Genomic DNA, 15,177 nt, shown 5'->3' on the forward strand with positions numbered 1-15,177 from the left:
GTTAACAACTGAGTTCTGAGTGACATCTGTCTAAAAAAGACAGCGATTTAGAGTGACCAATTGGTTATGTACAATTTAGAGTGAAAATTTTGATTATGTAAAAGAAATACATATTCTATGAGTTTACTGGTTGCCTAACGATTAACATTAATTTAAAAATAAATCAAAATTTAAACAAAACCACAGAGCACACAAACCAAATTGTTAGTTAGGTTGTAGAGCAATTAGTAGTAGTCAGATAAATGTAGAGAATATAGTTTGTAATGAAAATTAAAAAATATTATAAAATTATAAAGATAGAATAGTATACGGTTTTATATTAACTCTAGTTTCTTTGAAGTTTATAAAAAGCATTTTTACAGTTTAGTTTACAGTTTTAGTTTTTAAAAAGCATTTTAAAAATATATATCTCCTTCACAAATCCTTCAATTTAATCGCTGTTAGTAAGAAGTTTCACTTCAAATATGCGCACATAGAGCACAAATATATGTATATATTTTTTAAATTAATCACAATTTTTTCTAAAAAAAATGATTAAAAATGATGAAACAGTTTTTGTTGAACCTTTGGCATAAAATCATTTCAAATTTTTGGTTTAAGTCTAATAATGTTGTAATAATCCTGTCGGCATGTTGTAGCGAGTTTTGGCAAGAATTTTTTTTTAGGTAAAAAACCGCGGAAATGTATATTTTTTCACTCAGTAGTTTAGTTTGGTTTGATTTTATTCAGGCACTGACAAAAAATTATTACACTTCAAACCAGTTAAAAATATGTAGGTGGCGCCCCAATAAGTATTATCTGACAAACGAATCTAAAACAGCGGAAGGAATTCGGGCAAAAAAAGTCGATGTTGTCACGTTTAATTATAGAAAAGCAAAGTTGCTCGATATTACCTATAAATTGAATATATTTTAGTTCACTTCAGCATACATAATTATATATATGCTAATATGTTGACGTAGTCCTTATTATAATAATGTGTATTTATCTAATTAACAGTTTTCGTTCGTTCTGCCATTGTTAATCTAAGGTTCTGCCTATTATAAAAGGTAAAGTATTTCCTTAAGATAATGTCCGCTTAGGGTCAGCTGGCAACGCTGACAAAATTCATCATGGCATCCCGGATTCAACCAGTCTGATTGGTCGAGATTCTCGCACGTCTTGCCGCCATTACCCCCAACTTTATGCCCCTCTCTAGGAATAGTAGAAACAGTCACTACCATTGAAAAATCCAGTGGCGGTGTTATTGTATTGTGTTTTATGTCTTTAACTTGATTTGTGTTTATTGTAATTAGTACACGCGTTTTAACAAATATTACTATATTTGGCAAATGACTAAACAAAATGTAGGTACATTTAAAGTAAAATAATATTATAAACTTTACTGGATAATATTATAAAAATTCCTGATATATTTTTATGAAACACCGCACGCTCGTGGATATTTTATGAATGAAATCGGTCATGATTTTAGAAAATTGCGATCCCCTCACCGTTGCCCCGTTGTTTCAGATCCGTTTGTCAGACTGTAGGAGTAATACTGTTAAATAAGATTTTGTCTAGCTAAATGTCACAAAATATATATGTAATATTTTTATATCAATTAAATATAAATTATTTTTCGTTTTTACTTTGTTGATTGCCTCTTCTAAAGCGGCCCATACATTATCAAACAAATTGCGCAACAAAGCGATGTGCAGCTTTGCGTTGCACAATTGCGTTACCCATGCACTTGGTAAAAAAGTTGTGCATTGTTCGAGAAAAATCATGTCCTCCATTGCCATTGCGTCAATAATTATGATATATACCCTAGATGATGTCGATGATACCAAAACAGGAAAAAGAAACCTTAGAATTTGGATAAAAGAACTAAAATATTGCACAACGTAGCTCAACACACACATACACTACACAACGCGTTGCGCAGAGTCCTGTTGCATAAAAGAATTCAAACATTCTTGAAACTTATCAAACAATTGCGCAACGCATCAAACGTTATCATAGATACAACGCATCAAACGTTGCCACACATTGGCAAGTCGTTGCGCAACCAAACCAAACCAAACTTTTTATTAAAAATTGTGCATTGTTCGAGAAACAATCATGTTCTCCATTGCCATTGCGTCAATAATTATGATATATACCCTAGATGATGTCGATGATACCTAAAAACGAAAAATAAATCTTAGAATTTGGATGAAAGAACTAAAATATTGCACAACGAAGCTCAACACACACATACACTACACAACGCGTTGCGCATAGTCCTGTTGCATAAAAGAATTCAAACATTCTTGAAACTTATCAAACAATTGCGCAACGCATCAAACGTTATTATAGATACAACGCATCAAACGTTGCCACACATTGGCAAGTCATTGCGCAACCAAACCAAACCAAACTTTTTATTAAAAATTGTGCATTGTTCGAGAAACAATCATGTTCTCCATTGCCATTGCGTCAATAATTATGATATATACCCTAGATGATGTCGATGATACCAAAAAACGAAAAATAAATCTTAGAATTTGGATGAAAGAACTAAAATATTGCACAACGAAGCTCAACACACACATACACTACACAACGCGTTGCGCAGAGTCCTGTTGCATAAAGGAATTCAAACATTCTTGAAACTTATCAAAGAATTGCGCAACGCATCAAACGTTACCATACATACAACGCATCAAACGTTACCATATATTGGCAACTCGTTGCGCAACAGCCTGTGTTGCGCAATTTGTTTGATAATGTATGGGCCGCTTTATAATAATATTTCTGCGTGAAGCTGCAAAAAACAGAAAACCATTTAAATGGTCTAATAAATATTTACTAAGCTTCTTACATCGACCTAGTTACATTTGCCTCTCTTTAGCAAGTTTCTTTTCTGGTATTACATCAAATAATAATTTTTATATAAATAAAAAAATAAATTCTAATAATTTTTCCTTGATAAATACCCACTTCAAAGTAGAGAGAAAAATTTTGATTGCTCTAGCGAACAATAGTCTTTTAGGGCTTGATAGGGCTTTAAAAGCTTCTTATTATAGATTATGAGCATATGACGTTCGTTCTCAATTTGTCAGCATATTTTCTAAGCCGATGGTAAATATTTTTAATGATGTGCATGAGTATTTTTAATGAAATGTCATAATTTTTCTTGAAATTACACAAAAACAATTTTTTATTATTATAAGCGTTTAACAGCCATTAAATAATATGGCATTTTATTTAATTATCAATATACTGGGTGCGTCTCAAAAGTGACTCACCCCTATAACTGAGATTTGGTATGTTAGTATATGACATAAATTAGGATTGATTGGCGTATTCAATTGTTTTCTGTCACTTCATATTATGTCAATTTTTGACATTTTTGCTTAAAATAAAATTGTATTTTAAATTTCAATCTAGAGTGCTATAAAAACACTAATTTTTAATCAAGGAACCTTGGAAAAATAGATTTGATCGTCTAATGTTTTTAGTGTCTTGTCCGGACCGATTAAATGATGCCCAAATCGTATTTTTAATCATATCTCTATTTGTTCAAATGGAACAAGGGTCGCTCATTAGCATTTTTGGAAAAAGCATTTTTTTTACGATTAATTTTATACCACACACTTTGTATTTCGAGTCCAATTGTCGTTATGAACCGCATGTTACAATTTCAAATAAATCATATGCGAAAATGTCCAAAGTTGACACATGATATGTCATTCTATTCACAGTGATATTTTCTATCGAATAAAGTAAAAAATACCGAGTGTGCAATTTAAAAATAAAAGTTGTAGTCATTTCCGGAATCGACCGAAAACAATTGAATATGTCAATCAATCCTAATTTATGTCAGATACTAACACGGCAAATCGCATTGTTTTATCTGGAAAGATAAAAAAGTTATAGGTGTGAACCACTTTTGAGACGCACCCATAGCTAACTCGATATGCCTATCTAGAACTGTTTTAAGCATTAAAAACAACTTTAAAAGTTTTAATTTCAAGTTGAAACTAAAATATTAAAATATGCTTGATAACAGATTACAAATAAAAAAAATAATGTTATTTAAGAAAATTAAAAAAACTTTTTTAATGTTTGAACACTCTGTTTGTTTATAACACATTTACTGGAACTTTTTTTTCTTATTTTTTTATCGCCCTTGAAATTTGGTAGTACGTTTTTCGTACAAAACATCCTGTATATCTAATCGACAATCCTCTTAATAGAAATTGGCAAGCCTTATATTTTAAAGGACAGCTAAGAAATTGTAATATTTTATCATATTTGTGCACCAAATGAGAAAATAAAATATTTCTCTAATGTTAAGACGAAACTACAACTTATCAATTAAATGTAGTAAAGCTGTAGTCCCTTTAGAGACTTAGAGCTTTTCTAAAATGATTGAAGTAGAACTTACTGACCTAAATCTTAACCTACGTCGCAAAATATTTTACCTTGATCGATACAGGATGCTACGTAAAGATTTTTGAACATATAGTGCCCTTTTTAGTAAATGAAGATACGTTTTAACAGTTCAGTCAGTTTGCGTGTTGTAAAGGTATTAAATATATGGAAGAATAATGTTGGATGAAATCGATATTGAATACATGAGGGGTAGTTACAGGTAGTTCTACGACATTCATTACACTGATTTACTAAAAGCGGTTTGAAACGTATATTTATTACATGTTTTTTTTAGAAAATTATGCCATTAATAATCCATAGGGTCCCTGGTGAATATGTCGACACTTCTTTAGCTTTAAAATAACTTTTGCCTTCAAAATTTCAAAGAAATAAAAGTCATTGGAAGAAAATTATATAAAATCGAAAAAATATTAAGAGTTGAACATACTGTAGCTACGAAATAAAGAAAAATCGGACCTATGTTGATCTCCCCACGAGAGATGGCACATGTTTTTTGAGACATCCTGTCTAAGCTCAGTAGTTTTAGGATTGATATTAGTTGTGAAGTAGTCACTTGAAAACAATCTACATCTCATTTTTCTGATAGTATTTTTGTCTAAGTTATATTCCTGATTCCCAGCTTGTATTAATCAGTTAATTTTAGTAAATCAGTATTTTTTCTAACTAATATACATACTGGTGTAGTGGACAGTGTTAATTACTAATTTAAAAGTGTCTTATTAATTTAAAGATTTTTGTCTACCTGGCTCTACCGGAAATGGAGTTGGACGACCACGGTTTAAGTGGTGATATGATCGATTATTAAAAATATGAGGACCTTCGGATGGTACTGGAGCCAAGGTGGTCGTCGATTCCATGATCTTCTCCTCTAACTTCGGCGGCTCTTCCGATGTCGTTTTGATGGGCGATGGTGCCACTTCTCTCTTGAAGAGAAAACTTGCACGTGGCGCCATTATAACCTAAAAAAGAATAATAATAAAAGAAATTGTGGTGACAATGTTGAAAGCGACATTCCTACTCTATCCTTGGTGATACTCGAATATCGAGAAACGTCCATAGAGTAATAACAAAAACACGTCTGTCAACGGTCAACGATGTCACACACACACTCTCACAACACACTCTCAACAATTACTACGAATAAATTTACTCAGCCTTCTTTAAACTGTGTATTTGATTAAAGTATTTTAATAAAGTGTGTACTAATAAGTTTACATCATATTAATTGATAATCCAAACCGTTAGTACCACAATTGGTGACCCCGGAATTACCTCGAACACGCAACAATCGATTAAATTCTCGTCATGAACGACATGAACGAAGCGAACCCAACGAATACACCCGCAGAGCGAGCTCAACACGTGGATCGAGTGGCTATCAAACCACCACCGTTCTGGAAGGCCGATCCGAAACTGTGGTTTGTTCAACTGGAAGCACAATTTGCTCTATCAAGTATTACAGCAGACCTAACAAAATACAACCATGTGCTTAGTGTTGTGGACACGAGTATTTTAAGTCAAATATCAGAACTACTCCTAAACCCACCTGCGGACAATAAGTACAACGCTATCAAAGACAGATTAATCTCAATATATTCAGATTCTCAGGAGAAGAAATTAAAAACTCTCTTGTCAGACATGAATCTCGGCGACAAAAAACCTTCGCAGCTATTAAATGAGATGACACGTTTAGGAGGTTCATCAGTTTCATGTGAATTACTGAAAACCCTGTTAATGCAACATTTACCTGCACAGATGCAATCAGTATTAGCCACCAGTAATGACAATCTAGACAATTTGGCGAAAATGGCAGACAAAATCGCAGAGATTGAACAACCCCGCAACTTCGCAGTGCACAACAACGATCCTTCACTTACTGATACCATCCGAAAGCTCTACAAAGAAGTTCAAGAGTTGAAACTACAGCATCCTCGTCGTGAGCAATCACCACGGAAAAGGTCGAAAACAGTCAGCCCCAGGAGGAGGCTGGTGAAGTCTGTTGGTACCATCTTCATTTCAAGGACCGTGCAAGATCATGCAGAGCGCCTTGCAAGAAGGGCCCCATCCAGGAAAACGACACTTCACGACGTTAAGGGCGACGAACGCCGTGAACCCTACCAGTCGCCTTACCAACCCTCCTGCTACAGTCAACTCTACCTTCTCTAACAACCATCGGTTAGTTATTAAGGACCCTAAAACAGGTATATCATTTTTAATAGATTCAGGTTCTGATGTTTCCATTTTACCTAAAATGACACGTAATTATGATCAACATAATAAAACTTGTTTATATGCCGCTAATAACACCCTGATTCCCACGTTTGGTACAAAGAGTGTTACTGTCAGCTTGGGTTTAAAACGGAACTTCACCTGGCATTTCGTAATAGCTCAAACTGATACTGCCATTTTAGGAGCAGATTTTCTACATCATTTTCGACTATTAATAGACCTTCATGGGAAGAAAATTATTGATACTAGCACTAACTTATCTTATCCTGGTAAACTTAAACTTTCCTCATCTGACTCTGTATCAACAATTGACAAAAATTGTAAATATTTTAAGCTACTCGAGAAATATTCCGCCATTACAAAACTTTCGAAAACAGACTCTTATATTCCTCACCAAACTACACACATCATCCCTACAGATGGTCCACCAGTAGTGTCCAAAGCTCGTCGTCTCCCTGCTGATAAGCTTACCATTGCCAAACAAGAATTCCAAACTCTCTTAGACCAGGGAATTTGCCGTCCTTCAAACAGTAGCTGGGCAAGTCCACTGCATCTTGTTAAGAAAAAATCAGGTTCCTGGCGACCTCTTGGCGATTACCGTCGCTTAAATGCCATTACACGACCTGATAATTACCCTGTGCCTAACCTACAAGATTTCAATCACATTTTACATGGTAAAACAATTTTTAGCACCCTAGACCTTGTTAGAGCATATCATCAAATACCTGTCGATCCCGAATCTATTCCGAAAACAGCCATAATCACACCCTTTGGTTTGTTCGAATTTACTCGTATGCAATTTGGTCTACGCAACGCAGCTCAATCCTTTCAACGTTTCATTCACGAAGTCTTACGCAATCTAGACTTCTGTTTTTCCTATATTGACGACATCCTTATAGCATCCTCTAGTCCAGAGCAGCATGAAGTTCATCTTCGACAAATTTTTCAACGCCTACAACAATATGGTCTCACGATCAATCTCGAAAAATGTGTCTTTGGCGAGAGTTGCATAAAATTTTTAGGTTACGAAATATCTTCGAATGGTACTAGACCACTTCCAGATCGAGTAACAACCATTTTAGACTACCCTCTACCTAAATTCGCTTGTGATTTGAGACGGTATCTTGGAATGTTGAACTTCTACCGCCGTTTTACCCCTCATGCAGCTGATCATCAAACTATCCTTCACCAGATGCACAAGAATTGCAAAAAGTCTGATAAAACGCCATTATCATGGACTTCTGAAGCTTTATCTGCATTCGAAAAATCTAAAAATGATTTAGCCAATGCAGCCTTGCTTGTTCATCCTCATTCTTCTTTCCCACTCTCTCTTACAGTGGACGCATCTAACAGCGCTCTAGGAGCTGTTGTTGAACAATACGAAAACGGAATTTGGAAACCCCTTAGTTTTTTTTCACGTAAATTCACCCCTAGCGAAACGAAATACAGCACATACGACCGTGAACTTCTTGGAATTTATTCGGCTGTAAAATATTTCAAATATTTGTTAGAAGGCCGTAATTTCCAAATATTCACCGACCACAAACCACTCACATACGCTTTTCGACAAAAATCCGACAAAGCTTCACCACGCCAAACACGTCATCTTGATTATATTTCACAGTTTTCCACTGATATAATCCACATCAGTGGTAAAAATAATATTGTCGCAGATGCTCTTTCACGGATTAATTCTATTAATTCTCGAGATGTAATCGATTACGATGAATTTCAGAGACATCAAAAAGATGATCCTGAACTTCAACAAATTCTTCAAAACCCCAACTCAACTTCCCTATCGCTTAAAGAGTGTACCTTTGCAGACACTTCTACAATGCTCTTTTGTGATTGTAGTCAATCACACATTAGGCCATTTGTACCTTTAAGCTTCAGACAGCTTATTTTCAAAAAATTCCATAACCTTTCTCATCCAGGCATACGAGCTACTAATAAATTGATATCTTCACGCTTCGTTTGGCCTTCGATGAATAAAGACATCAAAGTATGGACACGAGCGTGTATAACATGCCAACAGTCCAAAATACATAGACATACCCTTACACCATATCAACAATTTCAAATACCCGAAGAACGATTTCAGATTGTAAATATCGACATTATTGGTCCCTTACCCTCTTCTAATGGTTATTCTTATTGCCTTACTTGTATTGACCGATTTTCTTGTTGGGCCGAAGCAATCCCTTTGAGCAATATAACTGCTGAAACTATCGCATCCGCCTTTTATTCTGGTTGGATATGCCGTTTTGGAACTCCACTAAAAATTGTTACTGACCAAGGTCGTCAATTCGAAAGTTCTCTATTTCAAAGTCTCAGCATATTAATGGGATGTAAGCGAGTTCGATCTTCACCATACAATCCCAAATGTAATGGAAAGATTGAACGATGGCATCGAACTTTAAAAGCCGCTATAATGGCGCATTCTTCTCCACAATGGACAGAAGTTTTACCTACGGTACTGTTAGGATTACGTGCTACTCTTCGCTCAGACGTGGAAGTTTCCCCTGCTGAACTAGTTTACGGTTCTTCCATACGTTTACCAGGCGAATTTTTTCAAACTTCTAACACTCATACCGATCCTTCGACATTCCTTACGCTATTAAAAAACAAAATGGAAATGTTAAGACCTGTACCTGATAGTAACCACTCTAGTTCAAAACCTTTTATATCACCCGAATTGGAGAAATGTACTCATGTATTTTTACGAAGAGATTCTGTAAGAAAACCTCTACAACCTCCTTATGATGGACCTTATCGTGTAATATCTCGACATGAGAAATATTTCAACATTGCAATTAATGGTAAAAACGTTAACATTTCTAAAGATAGACTCAAACCTGCATATTTACTTGCACCTGACAATATTTCTCATGATCACTCTTACTGTAAAGAACTGTCTTCGGTTACAGAAACTAGCAAATGTATAACATTCAAAAAAAAACAAGTTCGTTTTTATTTATAGAATAATCTTTGTATTAGTATTACACTAGTTTAAGTTAAATACATACATTTACATTTACATACAAATGTTTAGTCATAATGAATACCTTTTTATTGTATTAATGTATTATTATGTTTTGTAATATCCTATACTATTTTCTACCAACTCCGTTTTTTAGGGGGGAGTATTGTGGTGACAATGTTGAAAGCGACATTCCTACTCTATCCTTGGTGATACTCGAATATCGAGAAACGTCCATAGAGTAATAACAAAAACACGTCTGTCAACGGTCAACGATGTCACACACACACTCTAACAACACACTCTCAACAATTACTACGAATAAGTTTACTCAGCCTTCTTTAAACTGTGTATTTGATTAAAGTATTTTAATAAAGTGTGTACTAATAAGTTTACATCATATTAATTGATAACCCAAACCGTTAGTACCACAAAATTATATATTGACATTTAGAGGCGGGAAGTTTAGTTCACTTCAAAAGGCTAGTTTGTTTAGTTCATTTAGTACGAATCAAGTGCTGTTTTGCCGTCTTACGTTAGAGATGGAATCCAGCGCCGGCTAAGGATTAAGTAATTGTTGTTTATATATTAATGCTATATAAATAAAGTAATAGGCGCCAGAGTTCATAGTTGTTGAAATGAAGATCGCAGTAATTTTATACTAAGGACTGGCAAAGGTTAGTCTTGGGTCGAGATTTCCGTATGTAAGAAGAGCACAATGCGTTTATAATGTACTGAACAAAGAGAGAACAGTAAACACGTTGCCAAACGTACGAACTAAACCGAGAAACTGCGCATATTGCTAAGAGACGTGGAAGGGGATACAGCAGATTTGTCGCAGTCCACCGGTCGACCCAATCAGTACCTCTGTCAGTACATAAAGTTCAAAGGAAAGGCGTTCAGCTTAACGATTTAATTACGTCTCACGATACTTTATTTGTTTATTTATTAACGAGTCGTTGTAATTTTCCCTATAGCTTGAAAATGTTTAAGTGCAAGTTAGAAACACTTGCATTTTTGGTAAAAATAATTGTAATTGAGTTGGTGTTCGACAGTGGTCGCTCTATCTCTGAATTCAAAATGTCTCTCTGAATTCAAAATGAATCGATATCTCAAAATCTATTAAAAATAATTGATTGTAGTTTTTTCAAAAACTTTCTTAACACTTCTGCTATATTTTTTTCACAGACAGGATGTGAAAATCTTTATAAATAAAAAAGTTACACGATTGCTGAAAATGTTAATTTTTGAAAGAAAAAGAAACAACCTTATCGAATTTTTCTTATTTAATCATATTGTAAAAGATCCGATCTTCAAAATAAAAAGTTTCAATATCTAAAGTGGTTCTTAAGTTATGGCTTGTTATGTGTTAAAAAGTTGAGTTTTTAATTTATCGCGTTATATCGTTATAAAAAAAATGGGCACCCTAACGATATTCTTATAATTCCATTTCAGATGCGCAGAAACATATCTAATGATTTTATCTAGTTATCTTTTCGAAAAAAAAGTCGTTTAAAAATAATATAAGCGGTTTGCGATCGTGATTTTACTTTACCTGATAGGGAAAGGCGTACCGGTAACGCCGCAACAGCACACCGTCACATTTCTCTCATTCCGACTTAATAAGATCCCTATGCGATTTACTTCCACACATGTAAGTACCGACCCAAAAGTAACGATTGCCAGCACGGTATATAAAAATTATATAGTGATGTCATCGATCGAACCGAACCGATCATTCTAACCGAACTTGTTTTTTTATATATATTAGAGTTTTAAATTAAAATAAAATTTTAGGCTACCCACGATAAGCTATATTCTTTGTGTTCATGGCGGCAACAAACGCCGCACTCTCTGTTCGATTGAAAGAAAGACACATTCGTTTTGCTCATTTCGTTCACTGACCGATTTCCATCTTTCGGTCTCGATCACTAGAATAGTACAAAAGAAAAATTAGATCGTTTAGTTCATTTCGTTCACTGACCGATTTCCATCTTTTCGATCTCGATCAGTAGAATAAACTGGCCGTCAAATTAAATACCACAGCGATTTTTTTACTCATTTTCAGCAACAACAAGTTACAAGTCAACTTTGAAAAAAAAAATGGACCGATTTTGTTGATTTTTTAGCATATTAAAGATCGTTTTTCGTAGATTGATCAGATTTTTCTAATTTTGTACGAGATTTAGTTTTCTATGATATACAGGGTGTGAAAAAAAGGAATGTAATTTTTGTAATTTTTGTGTTGCTGCCATTTTGCCAAAAAAAATTAACTAGAATTATAAGTTCTGGGTATAGCTAAGACTAATATCTCGGGACGTATTTGGAATTTTTACGATAACTCCGTCTGGAATAAAAGATAATCAATTTTTACTCTAACTTGTATTTTTTCTACCTTTTTTAAGAGATATGTTAACAAAACTGAAATTAACTTTAAAATTGTAGGATATTCGTTACTTTTACCAATGTGAAATTAAAAAAAAAATGATTTAACCAACGCAGTTTAATACAGGATCTCTTAAAAATACAACCAGCGAAAAAGTAAAATTATTTTTTAATCTTATGGCCTGTTAAGTTCAGAATAATAAAAAAGACCAATAACAAAACTACAAATGTTATTAAACAACAAAATCAATAAAGGAATTTATGAACATTTTTAAATTATTAATATAAAGGAAAAACTTTCATTGCTCAATTGGTATATTCTTGAACGAGTCAACGGGCTGCCGATAACAATTCGCCAAGGAAAATCAAAATATGATGTAATGAATTAAAAAATACGCCCTGGGACCTGTATCCCTTCTTTGTTTCGTAGTTTAGTACAATTCAATCTTTCACGTTCAGTTCAACCATTCCCTATTTCTTAAACTTAGTGTATCAAAATAATATATCTTTAAAAGGTCTCTAAAAAATATTTTGTAGTTTGGTTTGGTTTTAGGAATATTTAAGTCTTCAGAACATAGTGTTGCTTTTTATAAAAGAACTCATTGTTTGAACGCGTTATTTTCAAATTTGCATTTTAAAAGTTTTGGGGATAAAGTTCACCTTCTATATTAGTAATTTTGTACCTAGAAATGTATATTTTGTGAAAATTAAATAATATATTAACTTTTCAATTAGCGAAGTATTTATTTTGGCATCGCTGTTAAGATCAATTTGCTTTATTTGACTCAAAACTGTCTAGTTGGCTGAGGTTTATGAGAAAGATTAAACTTAAAACGCTAGAGTTTAGAGTTAATTGGAATTATGGGAATTCTTTATGAAAGCTTGTACCGTTTAATATCCTAAAAAGGTGAATCAGTAATGTAATATAGATTCTATTACAGAGAGCTCTGTTTCTTCATTTTGTCTGTATTCTTATTTTATGAAACATTAGATAATTGTATTGTATGACGATTCTTTTTAATAACATTTTCAAGGTTGACAACTATATGACAGAAAATTAAAAATTAAATAGTTTTTAGGTAGTACATTGTGAGCTAATAATAGTTTTTGATAATGATGGTATTTTATAAAAATATCTACTTTATTTATTACTACAATCAAGTTTTACGAATAACTGATTGACTGAATGAGCTGATACGATTCATCCTCTAGGAGATGCGAGACCATGTGGTTGGTGGGGATGCTCCTAGTCAGATGATATGGGGAATTCCCTCTGCCACTTTGGTTGGATCTAAGGAGATTGTGTAAGAATGTCTTGTCCCCGGTTGGGGGGGGTTAACCGTTTAACCGACTAAAACCCTTTCCCTTGTTTTCCCTCTCAAGTGCGGTTGGAACTGCCCTGCATTACTTCAACCTCACAAAGTATCCTTTATTGACAATGTCTATACCTCTTCTATATTTTCCTTCGTTATATTTGTCATTAGTCTGCTGACACTTTTCCACTCGTTCTCACCTCTTAGAGAGGACTTCTGCTGCATTGTCTTTCTAATTTTATACCCAATTTCGTTGTACGTTTGAACCATGTAAGCTTCAAACTTGGATATACAAACAAAGTGTGTTCTGGGGTATCCACCTCTTCTGCACAAAACCAACAACATGCATATTCCTGTTTTTTTTATTCTTTGCAAGTATGAGCCAAAGACCCCATGACCAGTCATGGCATGTGATGTATAATAATTCATATCACCTCATTTTCTTTCGCACCATTTTCTAATATCATTGATAAAAGTCTTATCCCACCATTGATATTCATTCCATCTTGTTTGTCGTTGTGCGTAAGTCATCTGCTTAGCCTCCGCAGCATACTCTTTTCCTCTTTGATAAATGAGGTCTCGTTCTTTCACCAGCAGTTCTATTGAAGCCATTCCTGCAAGAACTGTAACCGCTTCTCTTGAAGCGGTTTACGAAAGCTTACGTAAAAAGCTTAGTACGAAACGAAAGCTTACGTATACCGTTAAAACAATAAAACATACGGAACGGATATGGAATGAAAAGGGAAAGTATAGTGAGAATCTACCTTTAAGGTGAGAGACATCACCGTGCTCTGACAAAACTGCATGTAAACGTGAACAGGTACGGCAGGTACATGTTCATACGGGGCTAGAGTTCATAAAGGGCTTATTGGATAAGTTGTGCTATTAGTGACTTTCTATATGAACACGTGCGTTTAGATTGTTTAATAATATTCTTTAAATTTGTTTGGTTATCTAGTACTTATTTTAATTATCTTAAAAACAACTTAAAATTCGATAAAATTCCAAGTATCTTTGTAAATTCACTTTTCTGCAATTAACAAGACATTTTAAACAATCTACATAGCTATAGTAAAACACGTTTGATGTTAATCGATAGACTAATATACTCGTAATTACAATGTAGTACAAGTCCAGGACCACTTATTTACTGTTGATCTAGAAAAATTGCCATTAAAAATTGCCTTATACACTAGCTGAACTTAAAGTGGGGCTTAGTAGAAATAACTTATTCGTAAGGAACAATGAAATGTCTTGACTGTCGCAACGTTATGAGAAAATCGATTTCCTCAAGCAGTTGAGATCATGTATTTACGCTTTAGTTTGAGGTCTAAAAATAGAATAGAGCAAATAAGACCTTATGTTGTGATTTTAGGACCTATAATAGATCTTAATGCGAGTTACGCCCACGGATTCCTGCACACCTGCTAAAAAGATCAGGCCATCCTGATGGGAAGATGCGGTCCTTGCAGTTTCCACGAAGCCTTCACCAAGCCGAGGAGACTCTTTTCTCATTGTTAAAAATCATTCCATTGTCTTTGCTCTTACAGTAAACATCTTGTACTTTATTAAATAAAATTAAAACTTTATTTTTTAAAAAGACTCTCCTGTTTTCTTGAAACGTAATTGGCGCAGTCGGTAGGATCTGTGCGGTGGAGATCCTAGAAAATCGAGTGAATATCGGGACTAGTTTTCCACTTGTGGTATCTACCCTTAAGCACGGATCGAGAAAGAACAACCCCAGAAGACAGCAGCAGAGTCCAGAACAACAACGACAGGGAATCAGGAAAAGAAAAAAGACGACGTACTTCGGCATCAAACTGTAAGTGCATTTTTCCTTTTCGCCCC

General features: G+C 34.3%; 2 protein-coding genes across 5 annotated transcripts in view; one reads left to right on the forward strand and one right to left on the reverse strand.

Moving 5' to 3' along the window:
* The window catches only part of LOC115879032 (synaptotagmin 1-like), a 99,200-nt gene that overhangs the window by 54,790 nt on the left and 29,233 nt on the right, over positions 1–15,177 (reverse strand). For 3 of the 4 annotated variants that reach the window (XM_030895663.1, XM_030895664.1, XM_030895662.1), the window contains exon 2: positions 5,165–5,381. In XM_030895663.1, the coding sequence (XP_030751523.1) occupies positions 5,165–5,375 (211 nt within the window). In that variant the 5' untranslated portion in view covers positions 5,376–5,381. The remainder of the gene's footprint in view (positions 1–5,164; positions 5,382–15,177) is intronic. The other variant, XM_030895665.1, reaches the window with a different exon arrangement.
* Positions 5,728–6,588, forward strand: LOC115879022. Its single transcript, XM_030895650.1, has one exon. The coding sequence runs from the start codon at positions 5,728–5,730 to the stop codon at positions 6,586–6,588; it is 861 nt and encodes a 286-aa protein (XP_030751510.1).

This window comes from Sitophilus oryzae, unplaced genomic scaffold (genome assembly GCF_002938485.1).
Source record: "Sitophilus oryzae breed Bouriz unplaced genomic scaffold, Soryzae_2.0 scaffold_1559_pilon_pilon, whole genome shotgun sequence".
Lineage (NCBI taxonomy): Eukaryota > Metazoa > Arthropoda > Insecta > Coleoptera > Curculionidae > Sitophilus > Sitophilus oryzae.

Bases quoted from the DNA above. Each gene is read 5' to 3' on its own strand.
- LOC115879022 (XM_030895650.1), top strand. From the start codon at position 5,728: ATGAACGACATGAACGAAGCGAACCCAACGAATACACCCGCAGAGCGA.